This window comes from Leuciscus leuciscus (assembly GCF_965113295.1).
Source record: "Leuciscus leuciscus genome assembly, chromosome: 24".
NCBI lineage: Eukaryota > Metazoa > Chordata > Actinopteri > Cypriniformes > Leuciscidae > Leuciscus > Leuciscus leuciscus.
The window spans coordinates 5,137,656-5,159,730 of NC_138723.1; the positions used below are offsets into that span (position 1 = coordinate 5,137,656).

General features: G+C 39.1%; 1 protein-coding gene across 1 annotated transcript; it reads left to right on the top strand.

The window, feature by feature from the left end:
* Positions 1–164: 164 nt before the first annotated feature.
* ankrd55 (ankyrin repeat domain 55) lies at positions 165–20,448 on the top strand. Its single transcript, XM_082156850.1, has 11 exons — positions 165–429; positions 1,288–1,407; positions 3,183–3,313; positions 5,729–5,838; positions 6,713–6,773; positions 8,378–8,506; positions 8,784–8,968; positions 11,102–11,269; positions 15,189–15,850; positions 16,684–16,773; positions 19,772–20,448. Exons 1-11 carry the CDS (start codon positions 390–392, stop codon positions 20,041–20,043), a joined length of 1,968 nt encoding a protein of 655 aa, XP_082012976.1. The 5' UTR covers positions 165–389; the 3' UTR covers positions 20,044–20,448.
* The last annotated feature ends 1,627 nt before the right edge of the window (positions 20,449–22,075 follow it).

Genomic DNA, 22,075 nt, shown 5'->3' on the forward strand with positions numbered 1-22,075 from the left:
CACACAGAAACAGTCCTGTCTCTGCGTGTTGTGAAGTGATCACACACACACACACACACACACACACACACACACACACACACACACACACACACACACACACTAGTGATGCCAGCAGGCTTCTGCACATGCTCAGTGTGTTCCCCATCATCACATCCCGCAAAATCAAACGGATCCGCTGCTCGCGCATCTGCGACACCTGAAGACGCGCTCTCGCCTCCCGCGTCCCCGCAGCGTCTTCTGCGCGTCCGTGCTGTCGCGTCGCGGTTCTCCACGCGAGCGGGTCGAGTCGCGGTGTGTGTGTAAGCGGACAGTGCTGGAATCAGGAGCCGAGGGACATCATCATGTCGTGGGCACTGGATGGATTTCTCTGAAAGCTGCTTTTGATTATGGAGTTCAACACCTCATCCGTATTTGAGCAGCACAAAGGTAAAGCACTGCACACACACGCACACGCACGCACACGCACGAGCTGATAACAAGAAGGTGTTGCCATGGTAATGCTTATCAGTGGGGTTTGCCATAGCCCATCATTTGTTTATCTTGCCATCTGTTTGTGTGTAGGTATAACCCACCAGAATGAAGAATACAGGCGACTATGATTATGTTGATTAGTAAAACATGAGAGTGATGGTCAACATCCAAAAGCTTCACGAGAAACCCCAGGGGTTTCTGCTGTAGTCTGATGAGGTCTCTGTCAGCGGATCCTCCTTTGCAATATACCCAACAAGCTCCCTAGACAATATATATAAGCTCAGAGGAACATGATTGGATTTCTCTGTGGTTGTTAAAGCCGTAATGATTTCTCAGTATATTCCTCAACGTTGTCTCCATATCTCCTTAGGAGTTAATTAATTTTCCAGTAGTTGACAACAGTAAGAGTACTGTGCTATAAAAGCTTAATAAATAACATTTTATTTAGGAAAAATTTGGAGAGAAACGTTTGAATTCATATTGAGATTTCTCTACTTTTGATTGCAGGAAAACGGAAAAAATCTCCAGTCTATTTAATCTCATTGGTTTTTAGAAGAAACATCTGAGAGATCTAAATTCTTTTCAATAGGAAAGCCCATGGCGTCAAACACCTGCTTCTCTCGACCTGTTCATATATTAGGAGTGGAAATATAATTGTAGCGTACGTTGATTAATGTGAAGCTGTGACAACTTCCCCTTATTCTTCTGTAACTCAGTCCTGAAATGTTCAAGCTCAAATGTGTCAGTACACCGCATTTTATTTACACCCAACAGATGTTGTTGAGTGATCCGTTTGATCCGTTTCCCTCTCAGAAGCTGCGGAGGAGGTTGATCTGAATGTGGTGTACCAGGCGGCAGCGAACGGAGACGTCAACACGCTGACCGCCACCATCCGAGAAGACCCCTCCATCCTCGAGTGCTGCGATGGGGAAGGTGTTCTCTCACACCACACACTGCACTTCTGTCAGATACTCAAACTGTTCTACCCTTGTGAAAAGATGCACACTTAATCGTATTGAATGTGCCCTTGTAGGGTACTTTAAATCTTAAAAGTATATTGTATATACTAAAGTATTTTTTATATCACAGAAGACATGTATATTAATGACATAAAAGGCCACTTAAGTGTACTTAAAGATGCCCCTTTTGACAAGATGTAATATAAGTCTCAGGTGTCCCCAGAATGTGTCTGTGAAGTTTCAGCTCAAAATACCCTACAGATCATTTATTATACCATGTTATAAATGTTAACTCATTTTTGAGTGGAAGGAAAATTACTGATATTAGATCTGTGTATCAAATTGAAATAATACAGTGTAATATACAGTACCTACTGCTATATGCTGTAAATATGAATCAAAGAACAAAAGAAAAACTGAAAATCACTCACTGCTCTTGACTGAATAACTTTAGTAGCTTTAATAAGACTATATTTCTTATGTGAATGCTGCTGTTAAATACTCTGGTGAGGAGATAAACATGGCTGACTGTGTACAGCTCACTGAGGGCGGGGTTTATGCTAATTGGGCGGAGCCTGAGCAATGTGACGTCACAAAAGCCAGAATCTGCAAACGGCTTATTCCGAGCCACTGCACGATTTATAGGGATTAAAAAAGTGGATTTTTACCATTATAAGGGGGTTGTGTACACACACTGTTTTTTTTGTTTTTTTGGACACACATTTATATGTTCAAACATCATGTAAAAGTGAATGTTTAAATCATTATGTTTTAATAATCTTTTGTCATGCTGTAAAGAAGTACACTTATTTTGATGGGTTGACTAACTAAACTTTAGCTATCATACTAAAATATGTATTTGATTAAAAGTATTTGATTATAATTTAACTATGTTATTCAGTATTACATTTTAAGTTAATATATTTTAAATCTACTAAATTGCAACTTCATCATTGCAAATATACAATTACAAAAATATTTTCAAAAGAAATGACAGAGAAGTAATTATGAAATTACATGAATATGTATTCTTAAGCAGGTCAAAAAAGCACTCTAAAGTTAGTTTAATATAAATGTAAACTATAATACATTTTCATTTAATTACAATTCCAACATGCAGTTGTGTCCGAAAACATGCAGTTGAGTAGGCTACTGTATATATTTTAAAGTTTATTATTACAGTAGTAAGTTCTCTTTTAAAGGTATGATAAAGTGGTTTTTTTCACAAGGGTTGATACAACACTGTCCTGAAACTAAAGGCTGTGGTATTTGCAGATGCAAGTTGACCATTGTGATTGTGTTATTGGTGGTGTTTGACAAGGCAACTATCATGTTGCTTATAGTTAGAGTTACCAATTTGAACAAACCCCTCAGCCCAAGTATTGAACTTTGATGCATAATTTGTTAATGCTGCTCACATGAGATACGTCAGATTATGCAGAATGTTGAGGAGAGCTGTGCTTTTACATTTGTGCAATATTTAGAAATGCGTGATTGAGGGTGGGATGTTTTGCTATGCCAAGCAACCACCAGCTGGCAGACACCCACCCACAACCCTAATTAGGAAAAAATATTTCATGAGAGCATTCATCATTCAGAATCTGAAAACCTCTGATCATTGTCATACAATCATTCACAAATATTTCTGAGACAGAAATAATCCACAGATTACAGTAGGGCTAACCTTGAAGTTTTGATGAGAACTGCTGTTAAGGTGTGTGTTTCTGACTGTGTGTGTGTTGACGACAGGCTCCACGCCGCTGATGCATGCTGTGTCTGGGAGACAGCTGGATACGGTCAAACTGCTGCTGAAGATGGGAGCCTCTATCAATACACAAGACGCCTGTGGACGGACCTCCCTCTCTCTAGCCACATACCTTGTATGAAAACACTCTCAGGATCCACTTCCTTTAACACGGCCATATTATGCCCTTTTATAAAGTTTTGATTTTGTTTTTAGGCTCTACTAGAGTATGTTTTCATGCTTGAATGTTCAAAAAACACATTCTTTTCCCCATGTCTGACATTGTTGCAGCTCCTCTCTTCCCAGTCTGTCAGTAATGCTCTGGGATGTGTTTCCCGAAAGCGTTGTTAGCCAAATATGTTCCGTTGTTATCAGCATAGTTCAACGAGTCAGTGTTTCCCGAACGAATATTCGCAAGCAGCATCGCACAGTTGTGTGTTTGGAACGGCAGATCTCGAGCTGTGGTTAGAAGCAGAGTTTCTTGTTTGCATGACATGTGGACTCAATAAATCCTTATCTTGAGCCAAATAAGCAAGCTGACATTCAGTACAATCTATTTATTTTATTTCGAATACATACAAATGCCATTTATGTCTTTTAGTTTGTCAAGAGACTTAAAGCTGCATTTTTGAAGAGTGTGCATGTGCGAACGTGCTCTAGTGCGTAAGAACGAGCCTATGATTGAATCTGGAAATAAAGCAAGATAACTGAGAAAAATTTGAAATAGTCTTCAGATGCCATATCCATAATTATAGCAAAAAAATATAGTATTAATTCAATCTCTAACAGATTCATTAAAGTCCCCCTGTAGTCAATAATTGTATCCCTTAAAACTCATCTTTGATCACCAAAATGACATATAAAAAACACACCCTTGAAAAAATTTTCTTTATGTCTTAAAATATCTTGAATGTAACTCGACACCCTTGCCTTATTTAGTATGCACAGTTCTATAAATATGCAAATGAGCCCCGCCTCCACTCACTCACTCAGCTGAGAGATCCACTTGTTGACGATCACACGTTGATCTGATTGGTTACAAGGTAGTTTGTGACGTCAGAAACACCAGTGATTTCAAAGCGTGTTTTTGAGACTGTCTTTGGTTCAATGCTAGTCTGGCTATCACCAGACCAAGCTCAATCTTTTAAGACTGAACATTAGTCTGGGATTCTGTTCTGTATTTTCTACCGCACAAGAGGCGTGATCGACGGGCAGAGTTCAAATGACTCTGTACGCAATTGGATAGTCCTTCAACCAATCAGACCAGCGATCCGGGTGACGTACTTTGCAGAGCGACACTAAAACTCCAGGCAGGAAATGTGTAACTAAACGTGTTGATCAGCGGTTTGCAGAAGCAGTGATGGAGTCAAGCGATTTTTGCAGGTTATGCAAAAAAAAACATGAAAGTTAGTGGTATTTACACCCACTCGAGTGAGTTGTTTGCTAAAAAGAAGCCATTGAGCATCGTCGAGAGGTTAAAAGGAATTGGACAGAGCCGTAACAGCTCTGGATTTGGATTGGATTAAACCCGCCAATAGTGCGCCAAGTGGATGAGCCAGTTTGTGATTGGTTCCCGCAAATTTGTAAAGGAAGCAGCAGAGATAAATGAACAGGTGTCCAGCCTGAGCTGCAGGGCGAAATCAAATCACCGCTAGATCAGGCTGGGTTTACCCAGTCTAGTTCACTGCAGTTTTAAGGAGAAAATACTCAGCAATGGTGTCGACTTATGAATTTACACATGGTTTGTCTTAAAGCATATTAAAAACACCACATAGACATAATAACAACATTAAAACCTTGATTTTCACCACAGCAGGACTTTAAAAGACGTTATTACTTGAACGACAAATTTGCGACAATACAGTTTCGGGGAAACAGTCGCAACTATCTAGTGAATTCTTCAACGATGCTTTGTACTATGGTAATTAAGCAGCGAGTAACGTCATTGTACGGGAAACGCACCCCTGTTTAGTTCCTGTCTCTATGAAGCCCCTCCTCCTGAAAAGCACACTGTGCTCTGATTGGTCGGCTGGATCAGTGTGTTGTTATTGGTCGAGCGCTTCGAGTGTGTTTGGGATATGTCCCGCCCCTTACCATAACCGCCAGTTTGAACACACTACTAACTAACTCAACCAGGCCCCGCCCCTTTATTCTGCGTATGAATTATTTAAATGAGGAATATTGTGACGTGTTCGTTCCCGGAAGAAACTCAAGACTACATTAGAGGCGTTAGAGTTCAGAAACACTGACACTGATATAGAGAATAACTCCCGCTGGAGGGACTTTGTGCTTTAGAATTTAACAGAGCTTTTTCATGCTCAAACAGCAACATTACACAGACTATAGAAAGATGAACATGGAAAAAACATCTTTAAAAATTCACATTTCTGCCTTGTTTGTGTGCACTGTTGTCAGTGAATTGTGATTCTTCAGCATGTTTATGAGCTGTCATGTACAAAGTTGCAGTGACCTTCATTTCTTTGACTGAATGAAGTGGTTGCTTATTGTTGTGTCGGACTTGTACTGTAATCTGTTGTTTTAACTTCTGCAGGGTTGGCTGGAAGGCTGTGTGTGTTTGCTTCGGAACGGGGCAAAGCAGAACATTCCCGATAAGAACGGACGCTTGCCAATTCATGCTGCTACTGCTGAAACTGACTTCAGGTAACAAGGAAAATAAACAGAAGTTGTTATTGCAAATAGGTTAATGAAACAAGAGGTAGCGAGGAGTACAGTCAAATTACTTGCTGTGCATTTGACAAGATGAAGAGATGGTAATTAGAAAACAGGAGGAAATCAAATCTCAGCCAACAAAAAATTGGATTTTTACACTCATTTTTTTTATTATTATGTTCTTGTTATAAACATCCATCAGTAGATAACGTACTGGAAATAATGAGTTAAGACAAGATATGTTGTTAAAGTCAACATGAGATAAAACATTTATTTTCTTAATGTACATTCCTTGATTCATCAGTGCACGTCATTCTGATTTTTTTGTAATTTTCTTCAAAATAATAATAATTGTCACAATCATGTTGTGTTTAGGTTCATTGTCATGTTCTGTTTATAGTTTTCACTTCCAGTTCTTGTTGATTGTTGGTTGTCATGGTTTCTGATTAGTTCACACCTGTTCCTGGTTCCATTGATTATCATTCATTGTGTATTTAATCAGCTTTTCAGCTGCCATTGTTCTGCACTGTCAATCTTTAATGTGCATTGTTTATTGGTCTTGGTGTTCAGTTTAAAGTATCTTTATCGTTCTGTCTTCATCACACATCGTTTTGGGGATTTTAAACTACATGCATCGTGAGAATAATGTGCTCTTCCTCTGAAATGAATGCTCGATTCCAGCTGATGTCACCAGTCACTTTTAATTTTCAACCCCTCCCAACCACCATCCAAATCATTTCCTGACTTTTAGAAAATCAGGGCCTACATTTTTTTTCCATTGATTATCTGGTTCGCATTGTATGATGGAATTAAAATGGTGTATTTATGGAGTTATAAACATGATTTGTTTGTTTGTTTGTTGAAGGCTCATGGCTGTGCTGCTACAGCAGTCAACACTGTGTGAAATCAATCATCAAGACAATGAGGTGAGTCACAGCACTACGACTAGTGTACTTCAAATCTTAAAAATATATATTATTTAAAGAAACGAATTGCAGGTAATATACTTTAATAACACTTTTTAAAAACATAATTAAGAACACTTTTAACCCTCTGGTGGCCCTATCGTGGCAGTCAATAATGGCTGAATTCTTTTTTTTATTTCAAAGAAATTAATGTACTATATTTTAGTTCAATAATGGGTTTTTTTATTCAATATTTGGTATTTTTAGGGGATTTTATGGTACTAAATGATATTTATGCAGTAGTTATACTCCATTTATAACCACTTTTTGAGCATGGACCTGCAAATTAAATTTCCAACTTAAACTGTCAAACCGGCGAAGTACACTTTGGGCTTTGAGCTTGGTCTCTTTTTAAAGACAGCATACTGGCTGAAGCGGCGTTGTTCAGACCGATTGGTGTATGATATTAAAGTACCGCTAGAGCATTTAGAGAACAGACGGCTCTGTGTGCTGTCCAATCCCTCTCGTGGTACTTTGATGTCATACAACGATCGGTAAGTTAGTAGTTTGTTGAAACTGACAGTTATGGTAAGGGGTGGGACATTTCCCAAACACTCTGGAATAGGTGTATTTAAGGCAAACACACCTATTTTCATAAAGGCAAAAAATCTTAATGTCTATAATAAGCTTCTATTACTTTATTTTGATTGTAAGGTGACAAATATTGATGACCTGGATGCACATTGCTGGGATTTGGTGAGAATCACCCTTGCAGCAATAAAAATGCTTCCTTTCACTGTGGTCATACTTATAAGTTTTCATACACTTTCATCTATTTGTAAAAAGCATGGTCATCATTGTATCATGCGGTACTGTCATTTTGGCCTTTAGATAACAGTAGGATTGTTGTATTTTTGCGGTTTGTACTAGGATATTTGCTATCCAGGATCAGATAATCCATTTTACTTTTGTGCCGGTTTTTCAAAGCAAAATTGGATTGGATCACCTTGATCCAGATACACACTTACATATTTCGATGCTTTTCAGAAAAGTGGTAAAAAAATTTTTTTTGAATTAAATATAATTTTTTGTTTGATATTTATAGCTGTTTAGGGATTATTTTATGGTGCCAAAATCAATTTTTTTACTTTACATTTAGGCTACTGAAAGGCTTAATATGTACCCTAATGTCTACTTCTAATTTATTACTTCAACAGTTAAAATAATCACGAGGAAAATAAAACAATGTGTGTGTGTATATATATATATATTACATGATACAAATGTTGTATTTTTTTTTACCAGTTATAAAGTTTTATAAAATTTTTGTTCCTGAAATCCACCTTTCTGCTGGGATCTGTATAATCCTGATGTTGTTGTTTTTTGGATCAAAGGTCTCCCGATCTTACTAAAAAGTTTTGAACAACACAAACTGATGATTTGATCCAGATCAAAACCAAGATTGGATTTTTTGATCTAATCTGATTTCCAGAATGCAGAATTTTCAAGATTTTATCCAATCTGATCAGATTAATTTTGAACAACTCATTCTCCATTTGCTACTATAAATGAACAGCCATGAGCACTTGTGTAACCCGTGTAACGCTCTGATTGTTGTTGGGCAGGGAATGACAGCTCTTCACTGGGCTTCTTTCCACAACCGACCGGAGCATGTGCAGGCCCTGCTGCAGAAAGGAGCCGACCCGACACTAGTGGACAAAGACTTTAAAACAGCGCTCCACTGGGCTGTGCAGGTACAAATCATAAACATTACATTGTAATGGTATATTATAGCAAACTAATTCATACTCTATGTTATAAATAATGTACTGAGATCTATATTTATACATAATTATATTTATAATTGTAATATCAGAAATTTCATTTCCTTGTGAGGTAGAAAAATGTAATTTTTCATCATGCAATTTAATACTATTTATGTCTTAAAAATTCATTGTAAACAATGTACATTTTATATGTGCAAGTTGATTATTAATTTACATGTCTCATTGTTTTATAACTATGTGGCAGAGTGGCAGCCAGTTAATGTGTTCCATCATTCTTGACCATAATCTGGGCTCCTCTGTGATCAATTATGATGACGAGAATGGGAAGACCTGCGTTCACATCGCCGCCGCTGCAGGATTCAGCGACATCATCTATGAACTGTCTCGAATTCCTGAGACCAACTTGCAAGCTTTAGATGTGGATGAACGGTACAGTAAACATGTTGTGTGATATGTGAGTGGCGTTGTGTGAGTCAGTCTGCGTTCAAGTGCTATCTTGCTCACCATAGGAACAACTAAGACAAAACTTGGTTTGAAGGAGTGTTTAACAGAGAATTTTTGTCACTGGTTTGGAGGACATCATTTCACTTTTATTTGTAATGAAACTCTAGTATCACCATAGAAGCATTGTGGCAGAAATTGTATTAAAATGTCAAATTTCTTAAAGGGGACATATTAAGCCCTTTTTCAGTTCATTTCATTTCAGTTCATTTCTAAAGCACATTTAATAACAGCAGCAAGGCTGACCAGAGTGCTGTACAACACAAAATAAAAAGGCCATAAGATAACAGATAAAACAAGACATTACAATGTATTAAAAGCCAACGGAAAGAGGTGTTTTAAGACTAGATTTGAATGCAGATAAAGTTGAATCAGTCCTAATGTGGTTTGGAAGGCTGTTCCCTAAAGTGGGACCGGCCACAGAAAAATCTCACTTTAAGCAAGTTCTTGTAATTTGGAGTAAGTTTTGATCTTCAGATCTTAGGCTTCATGAGGGATTATAGGGTAAATTAGACAGATAGCTCGCCGTTTGATTATGTGAAGGTTTATAGATAAGCAATATGATTTTAAACTTGATTCTGTAATTAACTGGCAGCCAATGGTCTTCCAGAAGGGGAATTTTTTACATCCTTTCAGAAATCGCGCTGCTGCATTTTCAAAGTCTTGATTTTGTTCCTGGGGTCTATGCTTGAATGAATGCTAATACATATTTGACTTTGTTGCAGCTCGTCTCTTCCCAGGCTGTCAGTAACGCTCTGGGGTGTGTTTCCCGAACAACGGCGTAACTCGCTGCTTCACTACCATAGTACGAAGCATCGTTGAAGAAATCAACTAGAGTCACGACTGTTTCCCGAAACCTTATTGTCGCAAATTGGTCGTTCAACCATGTTGGTTAATGATGTCACGCAGGTGGTGGAGTAATAACTACTTTTAATAAATAGTTTGAGATCGAATTAATGCTAGATGTTTTGCTATAAATTTCAGACATGGCACCTGAGGACTATTTCTCATTTTTCTTAGTTATTTTGATTTATTTCCAGATTCAATCATAGGCTCGTTCTTACGCACTAGACTCTAGAGCACGTTTGGACATGCGCAGTCTTCAAAAACAGCTATTTTAATCTTTTGAGAAACTAAAAGACGTAAATGACATTTGTATGCATTCTAAATAAAAGATATAGATTGTACTGAATGTCAGCTTGCTTATTTTACTCAAGATAAGGATTTATTGAGTCCACATGTCATGCAAACTAGAAACTCTGCTTCTAACCACAGCTCGAGATCTGCCGTTCCAAACACACAACTTTTACGATGCGGTTTTCAAATGTTCATTAGAACTGTAGTTTCGGGAAACACAGATTGGTTGAACTATGCTGATAACGACAGAACTTGCGAACATAGATGGCTAACGATGCTTTCGGGAAACACACCCCTGTTTAGTTCTTGTCTCTATGAAGCCCCTCCTCCTGAAAAGCACACTGTGATCTGATTGGTCGGCTGGATCAGTGTGTTGTGATTGGTCGAGCACTTTGATCGTGTTTGGGAAATGTCCCGTCCCTTACCATAACCGCTGGTTTGAACACACTATTAACTAACTGAACCAGGCCCCGCCCCTTTATTCTGCGTATGCCTTGGTCGGGAATTATTATAATGAGGAATATTGTGACGTGTTCGAAAAAGCGAGACTACAATGGAGGCGTTTCAGGGAGTTCAGAAACAGTGACACTGATATACAGAATAACTCCCGCGGGAGGGACTTTGTGCTTCTGAACTTTGCAGAGCTTTTTCCTGCTCAAAAAGCAACATTACAGACTTTAGCCCTTTAAAATGAACCTAAAAATTTGTAAGCATAGTGCATTTTTACGTCTGAACACTTTTTTCCAAGTTACTTACAGTACAGTATACTTTGTTGATAATACTTCACTTTTAGAGCACATTACTGATGGGTAACAGCTGCAGTTCCTGAGTGTACTTATCATAATGATGTCACATTCTTAACCATGAGCCCAACACGCCCATGTTCTTTATAATCATACAGCATGATTTCTGTTTTTGTGTCAGGACCCCGCTCCACTGGGCCGCCGCGGCAGGTAAAGATGACTGTGTGCAGGTGTTGCTGGAGCTGGGAGTGGAGCCCAACCCTCGAGATATTAACGAGAATACGCCACTCACATACGCCATGTACTGCGGTCATACTGCATGCATCAAACTCCTCTCCACTGAAAACAGGTTTGTCATTTAGTTTTTTTGTTCAAATGTTCTATTTTGTTGGCAATAAAAAAATGAAAAATAAATGTTGAGTACATACTGACATATCTGTGACTGTTTAAAGGAAGCAATGCCCCCTTATAGTGTCAATAACTGCCCCCCCCCCCCCCCCCCCCCCCCCCCCATTAGCATCAATAACCGCTGTAGTTGAGGAATTTTGGCGAAACTATTTAGCAAAACTTCCCCCAATAGTTTATTGAAAAGTTAGGCAAAAACGCACAGAAGGCAGATCCCCAGGCATAGAGACCGAAACAAAACCGGAGGTTGGCGGAGAGGAATGGGATTCTGAGAAACAACTGAGAGCCAAGAGAATAGTCCATTAAGACATCAAGAGAATGGCAGTGTGTCATAACCAGAGAGAGCACTCTGAATACCGGGCAGAGCTGGAGAGCGAGAGCAGGGCGGGAGAGAGGACGGCTCCCACCACACAAGGCAAAATGGTATCAGGAAGTGAGAGAGAGAATCTGGATTGGTATTTTTGCAGCCGGACGATAAGACAACACAAGTCAAAGTGCCCATCAATCCGGCCTCAAATTTAGTCTTTTGGCTGACCTGATGTATTTGAGGTTCCTGTGATTGGTCCACACCACAGATGGGACCACAGACCCTTCCAACTAGTGATGTCACTCACCCGGAGCCAGCCAAAAACTCCGTTCTGTGGGGGGTGGGGCTGTCAAAATGGCTGAAAAGCTAAATTTGAATTTCTTTCTTATATATTAGCAAAATTTGAATTATACTCGAATTCTAAAGGCAATACTTAATGTTAGTCCTATGCCCACAAGAGGGTGCAAGCGAGCCCAATAAGCAAATATAAGTCAAATCATGCATTGCATCTTTTATTGAAATGAAATGACATTTGCTTTTTAAAGTGCATTAACCTTTCAAACTATTTTTCTTAAATGAAATGTAATTTCCTTAATGTGCATGCAAGGAAAATTAGGTAACGAAAGTGCATAAAGCAGCGTGACAGCGTAAAACTGTGACTCTGACAGCGTAATGAACTACATGAACACAAAATGGCAAACTGCCATTCAGAAACAATCCACTTCCACTCACTACATCTACATATTGTTCATCAAAAACACCAGACGCTCAACTTGATCTGCAGTGAGTGCTGAGCGTTTTCTGTTGACAATGTTTCCAGCGGATGAAACACGCTCAGCTCTAACTGATATGGCAGGTATGGTCAAATATGTCTTTGCCAGCTGCGCAATACCTGAGAGGGTTTTCGTCAGCAGGAAGCCTTTTCCCACCATTTTTCAAATTAACAAGGCAGCCGCACTGCACTGGATAAGCTAACATAAGCTAACATAAACCGCTTCAGTTACGTCATCATCATGTCTCGTGCTTCTTGACACACCAAAAATTCGAATGCAACATTTTTTTATTGTTTACATTTTTTTATTTGATGAAAATTCAAAATTTTTATTTTTATTTGACAGCCTTACTGGGGAGACAGGCATTGGGAGAAGTAGGGGCATTGGTGACCTTACCATCCTCCGGGAAACTCTGGCAGAAAACCGGCCCAACTCCTACCTCTAACTGCCTAACAGACTCGGTAGTCCTCAAGACCGGGGCCAAAGTAAATGTGCCTTAAGACCACTGGAAGGAAACTGGTGGTTATCATTTCTAATAAAGCGACGATAAAAGTTATGGTTTCACTTTATTTTGATGGTACTTTTAACACATTCTGTTGACTATGTATAAGTAATGTCACGCCTACTTGTCTAACTCTCATTAGAGTATTAGTAGACTGTTAGGGTTAGAATAAGTTGACATGTTCTTGCAAAGTTACTGATGTCTGTTGAGGAGCATCAAAATAAAGAGTTAGCAGATATTAAGCAGACAGTCTACTAATACTCTAATGAGAGTTAGTTCACATGTAGTTGAAAAGTTACTAATAGTTAACAGAATGTTCAAAAGGGACCATCAAAATAAAGTGAAACCAAAGTTATCAAAGCCAAAGCCATATTCAAAATCCCTGTGGAGGTGTTAAATACAATATTCCAATTTTTGCCTTCCGTAATCAAGACCAGATCGTAAGCATTGTGAAAGGGCAGTTTCATGAATTACCTTGCCCACTGCAAGATCTTGAAGGCTGATTACATAAGAGGTTTTAATGGTTTTTAATGGTTCAGTCCTGCATTGTCATTGAGTCCCCAATAATCCGCTCAGGGCCGCGAGGAGCCACCCTTCTTCTTCACGAAAAAGAAACTTCCCCACCAGAGAAGATGACTTATGGATAATGCCTGAGACTGATAAAGATGGCAAATTGTTGATGAAATTCTTTGCCCAGTTGATGTGGGGGTTATGGAGGGATAGCCAAGGATTGCCTTCAACTATAGAAGTGAATGTGGAGTCCAACACATAAAACACCAGTTCCTCAGTGTGGTTGTCATTTGTGAGACTCACTGGAGCAGCGACCTGTGAGACACTGGCCAATGGATGAGCATTTAGTGCATGAGCTGTAAGTGGGGCAGTCAAAACCTGAAGCGGAAGCCCCCTTTCCTTAACCCATGAAGCGTCAATAAAACTCCTTGTCCAACCGCAGAATAGCCGGTATGCAATGGTTAGTAGTACTTACCAAAAGTGGTGGAAGGAAGGACAACTGGTCATGGGTGCTCAAGGCTTATTGATGTACGTATGGAGCAACGGCTAGCCCATCTGGTCCAATCACACAGAAGAGTTCCTGTGGCCCAAATTGCTGAAAAACGTAATGCTGCCAATGATAGATAGGTGTCAGAACACACAGACTGGTCAGTGCCATGTTGAACCCAGCCGAAAGCACATACAATGGGCATGTGAGCGCCAGAACTGGACCATGGAGCAATGGAAGAAGGTTACCTGGTCTGATCATGTTTCTTTTAGATCAGGTGGATGGCCAGGTGTGTACACATTTTACCTGGGGAAGAGATGCACTATGGGTAGACGGCAGGTCAGCGGAGCCAGTGTTATGCTCTAGACATAAACATTGCTGGTAATCATCTGGATGTTACTTTGACACGTACCACATACCTAAAGATTGTTGTAGACCACGTACACCCCTTCATGGCAATGGTGTTCCCTGATGACTGTGGCCTCTTTTAGCAGGATAAGGATAAAAATATAAAAATGGTTCGGGAATGATTTGAGGAACATGACAAAGAGTTCAAGGTGTTGCCTTGGCCTTCATATTCCACAGATCTCAATCCGCTTGAGTATCTATGGGATTTTCTGAATCCATAAATCCGATCCATGGAGGATCCGCCTCGCAGCTTGCAGGAGTTGAAGGATCTGCTGCTAATGTTTAGGTGCCAGAAACCACAGAACGCGTTCAGAGTCCATGCCTCGACACATCAGAGCTCTTACACAATATTATGCTGGTGGATTTAATGTTGTGGCTGATCAGTGTTTAATGATACTTAAATATATGAAAGAAAAGTGGTCATAGATGTATTGACATGCCTGGATTGCCTCTTGAGGGACAGTGACAGTAGGCCATCATTTCACTGACACTTTATTAAAAATGGAACAAAAATGTGAGTTCAAGCTTGTTTGCATGAAATGCTTCCTTCTCAGTTTAATGATATAGTGCAGTCAACACTTTTTTTGTTTGTTTATTTCTCATGAAATATGCAGCATAAAATAAGAAATATACAACTAAAAGTGACATGTGAAGGCAATTTGTCTTCTACATTAAACCAATCCAAGTTAGTGCACACACGAGTAGTGAATAGTGAACACACACACACACACACACACACACACACACACACACACACACACACACACACACACACTGCAAACCATACTTTGTTCTTGTATCATTCAGATGTAAAATGCAGGAAGAGTTTCATAAGTATTTATGAACTAAACTAAAGATGGCCATATTTTTTCACAGGTCTGACTCAGCAAGGCCACTGCATGCCCAAAACAGTGACTCTTCTATGCGCAAGGAGGGGAAATTTCGCATGCTAAATCACATCTTCTGCAAGAAGAAGAAAGACCTGCATCCTTCTCAGCAGACAGACTTGAGTCAAGAATGCCAGCTCAAAGAAGAGACGTCTGAGGTGGACGACATCATCACAATGTTCGATTGTGTTGTTGAGCCGTTAGCCAGAGATGAGAGTGAAAACAGCTCTACTGTCAGAAAGCGAAATAACGAGTCTGAGAAAGCCCACCTCATTGAGGACACATCCAGCAAAGACTTGCTAAGTCTCCCACCCATACGCACACAGAGTCTTCCTCCAATCACTCTCGGTAAGTCTTTGCTGGCAGACTCTCAGGCTTTGGCCCACAGGACCGGCGGAGGTCACGCGGTAGGACATTTAGCGCACAGGTCGCAGAAGAGCAAGAGCGAGCATGACCTGTTTGATGGTAAAAATAAAGATGAAAAAGCTGTGGGACTTGCATGGAAGACTGAATCCAGTCAGATACTGACTCACAAAGCCTGGATCTCGACTCCATCTGAACGACTGCTTGATAAGCTGCTGCAGGGAACTTCAAGCCCTTTAGATGTGCTGTGCTCAAATCACTCACCATACATACAAAGAAATGACCAAGGTAAGATATTCCATATTGGTAGTTAGATGATTCTTCAATTAGGTGAACATTTTAGACTCTTTTACTTTATTTATTTAAAAATTATTTACGTTTTGAAAGCTGAAAATTTTTCCTAGTTTTTAGACATTTGGCAGACTTGCCAGAGCCTTGCCCCTTACACATACTTTTTAAAGAATACTTATTATGTAATATGTATGCACTTCACCTACTTAAGTGTGACTGTACATTTATAACTGTACATTTTATCTATTGTCTTCACTGCTAATTGAATGCACTGATAAGGATTTATGGTAATCTAAAATATATGTTTAAATATATATGTGTCATTACTGTACATATTTGTAATGATGAAGTTGCAATTTAGTACATTTTAAAATATATTAACTGTGTAATACTGAACAATACACTACAAATTATAATCAAGTACTTTACATGTGCTTTAGTATGTTAGTAAACGCATTAAAATACTTCTTTAAAGCAGGAAAAATAATTATAATTGTATAAAATGTGCTTTAAAGTAAACTTTTAATTTGACTATTTCAAAGTGCACTTTTAAAAGTGTTAAGCATAATTGAACTCTCTTTAAGTGGCCTTTTATGTCATTGACATTTTTAGAGTTTTAAGTTTTGACGTGCATTACAAGTGCATGCTTTATCGTATGAAACATTATTTTGATAATTTTTTTAAGACTTCATGACTAAATTTTCAAGATTTCAAGTAGTCAAGTGTCTTTCAAGCAGATATAAATGAGTGAATTAGTCTATAAAATGTACACTTACAGAATTTCTGCAGTGTTTTTTTTTTTTTGTGTGTGTGTCTTCTCCTCTAAACAGCTCAAAATCATCTTTTCCCTCTGAGGGTTCGAGAAACTGCTCTCACACGAAACAGTCTTGCTCCCATCCGTGACCACTGCACTCACAGATGTAAGTCTAATCCTTGTGTCCTAACGTCATGTTTTCATGGTTCATCCAATACCCTGTTCATGATGCTAAAGAAAAACAGGTTTATTAGATTATTGCATTTTTATTGGTTTGTTCAGAAATCTACAGTAGATAGACACATAATTGCACACAAAAAGTCTCTGTGTAAAAATGTAAAAGATTTGTGACAACAAACAAAAACAAGATGTTTGAAAGTAAAACATCTGGTTAACATCCACACAAGCTTTTCATCTAAATGTTTGAAATAAAAATATAAAAATATCATCATAACATACCCTTTTCTTACTTCATTTAACCCCAGAAAGATTGCAGAGAATGCAACAGTATATAGGGCTACATTTGCAACAATTGAGAGAGAGCTTAATTCGCCTATGTTGATTTTATTTATTCCATATTTACCAGGTATTTGCTTTTTTGCTGTCTATATGTTTCGTTATTACAATGGTCCATATTTGATGAAGTTTAAACAAAATGTGTTAAACACTTCCCAATCTTCCCTGCATGGAAAACATACAGTTGTAATCAAAATTATTCAATCACCATTGCAAATCAGTGTTAATGGCAAAATGTACAGACTTTCAGCTGTTTGCAATAAACAAATCAAACAAAAGTAATTGAAATAGCTCGACACAACAAATGTTTCAAGTGGTTTCCCCAAATTCAACTGAAAATGCAACTTTTAATGACTTCTGCAGTCTCAAAATTATTCAACCAAGGCAAGCATCTTTAGTACTTAGTAAAACACCCTTTTGTTGTTATGACCTTCTGCAAACGAGATGTATAACCAGACACTCAGCGTTTCTGAGGAATCTTAGCCTATTCCTCAAGAGCAATGGCCTCCAGTTCAGTAATATTCTGGGTTTGCGTGCTGCAACTGGCTTCTTCAAATCCCACCAGAGGTTTTCTATGGAGTTTAAGTCAGGTGACTGTGATGCCACTGTAGACTCTTCCATGACTTCATCTGCAACCAAGCCTTGGTGGAATTTGAGGTATGCTTGGGATCATTGTCCTGTTGGAAGGTCCAATGACTCCCAAGCTCAAGCTTTCTCATTGACGGCATGATACTTCAATGAATCCATCTTGCCTTCCACACGTTGCAGGTTTCCAGTGCCAGAGGATGTAAAGCAGCCGCAGAGCATCACCTGGCCACAACACGCTGAACTCTAGGGAGAGTGTTATTTTCAGCATTTGCTTCATTCTTCTTCCTCCAGTCATACCGCTGATCCATAGGGCTGAAAAGTTCCACAGAACAGACTCCCAAAACTTCTGTGGCTTATTTATATGATTTTGAGCACTTTTCTTGTGCTTTTGGGTCAGTAGTGGTGTACGTCTTGGAGTTCTGGCACTGCATGCGTTTAGTAAACGCCTCACTGTGCAGCTGAACCCTCAGTGCCTATTGCTACCAATCTTGCTGGAGGTCTTTTGCAGTCACTCAAGGGTTTTTCTGAACCTGCCTTCTCAGAAATCTGGTTGCAGCCATCGATAGCTTCCTTTTTCTGCCCCGTCCAGGTAGGGTAACCACTGTTCCTTTAACTTTGAACTTGCGAACTAAGCTTCCAACGGTGTCTCTTGGAACATTTAGGGCCCTATCTTGCACCCAGCGCAATTGACTTTGCACACCGACACATGTATCATTCCTATTTTGCACCCGCGCCAAGCGGGCTTTTCCCTCCACAGAAGCACGTCGGTTAACTAAGAAATACACTTGCGCTCCCGGGGGCGGTTCAGCGCAAAGTGTTCTGGCGCAAATGTTCCTTCATGCTATTTTGCAGGTTTAGAAAACAATTGCGCCACTAACCAGGAAAAAATAGTTTAAAATCAGTGGCGCGTTATTATTCATGTTATTCATATGCTATTTTAAGGGCGCATGCTTGGCCATAATCAATGTAGCGTGTGCACAACGCGCACTTTGATTCTCTCATCTACACAGAAGCAGCAGTTTTCATTTTTGCAAATCATACATTATTACGATAGATAGATAGATAGATAGATAGATAGATAGATAGATAGATAGATAGATAGACAGACAATTTATTATAAAAGCATACATCTAGCTTACACATTTACCCAAATTATCATACGCCTGTTTAACCGAAGTTAATTTGGGTGGGTTTCTCCATCCCCAATGTCCCTGATGAGAACGTCGGTCTCCTCGGCTGTGAACCGCTCCTGGCGCGCGCCTGGCAAATCCGCCGTTATAATAGGAATCCGCTTTAGAACAAGCACGCCTGCTCTTAAAGGGAATGTGAGATGTCGCTCTGATTGGTTTATTTCACATTACGCCCAAACCACACCTATGAATAATGAAGCTACTTCAGACCAACCCCTTAGATTTGCGCCGGGCGCAAGAGGCATTTATCCTGCCGGGAAAATAGCAACAGCGCCGGAGATCCGCCCACAAAGTTACTTGACCTTGACACTTGCGTTTCAGATCGTTAAAATAGGGCCCATAGTGTCTTCGCTATCTTTTTGTATCCTGTTCCTTGTTTGTGAAGGGCAATGATATCTTCTCTTAACTTTTTGGACCATTCTTTTGACTTCATATTTCATATTTCTAACATGCAGTCAAACGTGACACTCAACAAACCTAGCCAGTTGAGATATTTTGTGTGTTCTAGCTCAAGCACACCTGGTGACACTAATGAAGCCCTTGATTAGTTGCATCAGGTGTGCTTGAGACCTGTTTTGCAGATGTGTGCTGTTGTGAGGGATTCTATTCAGGTGGTGAATCATTTTGAGACTGCAGAACTCATTAAAAGTTGCATTTTCAGTTGAATTTGGGGAATCAACTTGAAACATTTGTTGTGTTGAGCTATTTCAATTACTTTTGTTTAATTTGCTCATTGCAAACAGCTGAATGTCTGTAAATGTTGCCGATAAACCTGATTTGCAATGGGGGTTGAATAATTTAGATTACAACTGTATATTGGAACCAATCAAATATTCAGTTTAACAAACCCAGCTTTCATGTTGTCCACAGTTTCTTTACCACCTGACCAGGTCTCCCAGGGAGTGAAGAAGTCCAAATCCTCTCTAGGAGCGAGTCTGACTGTACTTCCACCCCCGTTTGCATCCAAACTGCACCGATCCGGCATTCCCCAAAGCCAGTCGCTCGGCTCCTTCCCGACTCCACTGACAGGAGAACCTTTACGCAACATTCAAGTTCTTCCAGCCATTCCTCCGCAGAGAAAACGCAGCCCATCTCCTCTCGCGACCCCGAGACCGCAGAATCACTCTGACAGCAGAAACTGATGGAAATCTGCCTGAAATGAGAGACCAATTGAAAACTGTAATTCTGTTCAGCTTTTCATGGTCATCTGGATTCATTTCAATCATGAGGACACTGAAGAATCACTGTTTGATAAAGTTACTTAACAACAGGCTATTTTTTCATACAATTTTACAACTTTGATCTTTTTCTATGGTATGCATATGGTTGAACTTTTAACTGTAACATTTAAAGATACTTTAAGCTTATCGTTTACTGTTCTTATTAATAAAGGAAATTGTTGAAGTATAGAATAGTAATAACTTACAAAATAATACTCTGCCCAGCCAAAAGATAAAAGTCGCTGTTTGGATTTAAATATGCAAATGCTTAAGAGTCTATGATTGGATTATTATTGCAGTGATTATTATGTTTCTAGCATGTTATAAGTTTGGCAATACCCTAATTGATGGGTTGCCATCTATTTAACCATCATTTGTTTTGTTTTTCTAACCAAACATCAATGCACCTTTTGATGGAAATAACATCACAATATTTATTTCCAATAATAAATGACTATTGACTATTGACAGTGCAAGAGTCCAGCACTCTGTAAAGTCTCCTCCAGCACATCCCAAAGACTTTCAGTGAATTTAAGATCATATGTGAAAATGATTCTTCATGCTCCTCAAAACTATCAACTCTTTCACAATCTGAGCTTGATGAATCTTGGCATTGTCATCCTGGAATATGGCCATGATGTGTTTCCTACATAGTTGTTTAAGATATTAAAAGCCACACACTCCATTAGAAGAACTGTTGCCAAACATATAACATGCTAGAAACATAATAATCACTGCAATAATGATCCAGTCATAGACTCTTAAGCATTTGCCTAATTTAAATCTGAACAGAAACCTTTTTTGGGGGACCGGGCATAATCAGTATGATAAATGGTCTTAATTTGATTCTTTTAAAATCTAGGCCTTGAAATATTAGATGAAATGTTGTAAGAGGGTATACAGCTCTCTTTGGCATACAATAACTTTAAGGTAGTTTCCAGATAGTCCCGCCCCCAAACTCAGTCCATTGGCTGAATCAGAAGATGACCCTGCACAAAATTAGAAATGGTTTAATTAAAGCAACACTATGGAACTTTTCCTCTTTGCAATGAACGATGTCCACAGACAAGAGTATGATGCATTGCGAAGAAATGAAGAATAACTAAATAATGACTATTGTAACGCTTGCCATAAAGCTAGTCAAATTTGTAGTTTTCTCATGTCTCATTAGAACTACAGAAACACGACCCGATCTGGCAATCTTACATAGTGTGGTTATAGCAGATAAAGGATCGCAAAGCGGAGGCATAAGTGCCTTTCACCCTGTTACGACTTGATGAACCACTGAAACGATTTTGGAAACATTATTTTAAGGTAAAAATGTTTACATAGTGTTGCTTTAATCTCATTTATAAAGGTTAATGCATTCAGTTCCTTTAGCTGGCTTGCCCCATCCCACCAGTAACCCTAACCTTACTGAGCCTACACCACCAACCAAAAAGGCCTAAATAAAACAAGAATCAGAATCTCTTAATGATTGTTCAAGAGATATAGATTTATTTTGTCAGTCTCGGTTTTTTTTGTTTTTTTGGTCTGCATTTTAACCCACACAATTAAAGGCCTATTGATTTGTGTTTATTTGGAACCACTTTGACTGATATTTTGCATTTCTCTGCCAAGCAACTTATATGTCACGGTTAGTTCAGATGAAGATGATGAAAAAGGTTTCTACAAACAAAAGTTCTTTAATACATCAAAATCACGTAATACAAAGGCAAGCATGCGACATAACTGAGTGTCTATACAAACAATACCAGACAACAAGTGAATGAAAAGGAGTAACTTAAATAGACAGGGTGATTGAATTCAAATGATGAACAGGTGGTGACTCTTTTCAGAAACCATATTTACAAGTGAGGAGCGGGAACCTGGAACAAAGGAAAACGGGTGACTGATAAAAACAAACAGAAAGTTCATGAAAATGAAACAAAAACAGGCAGTTTGTGACAATATT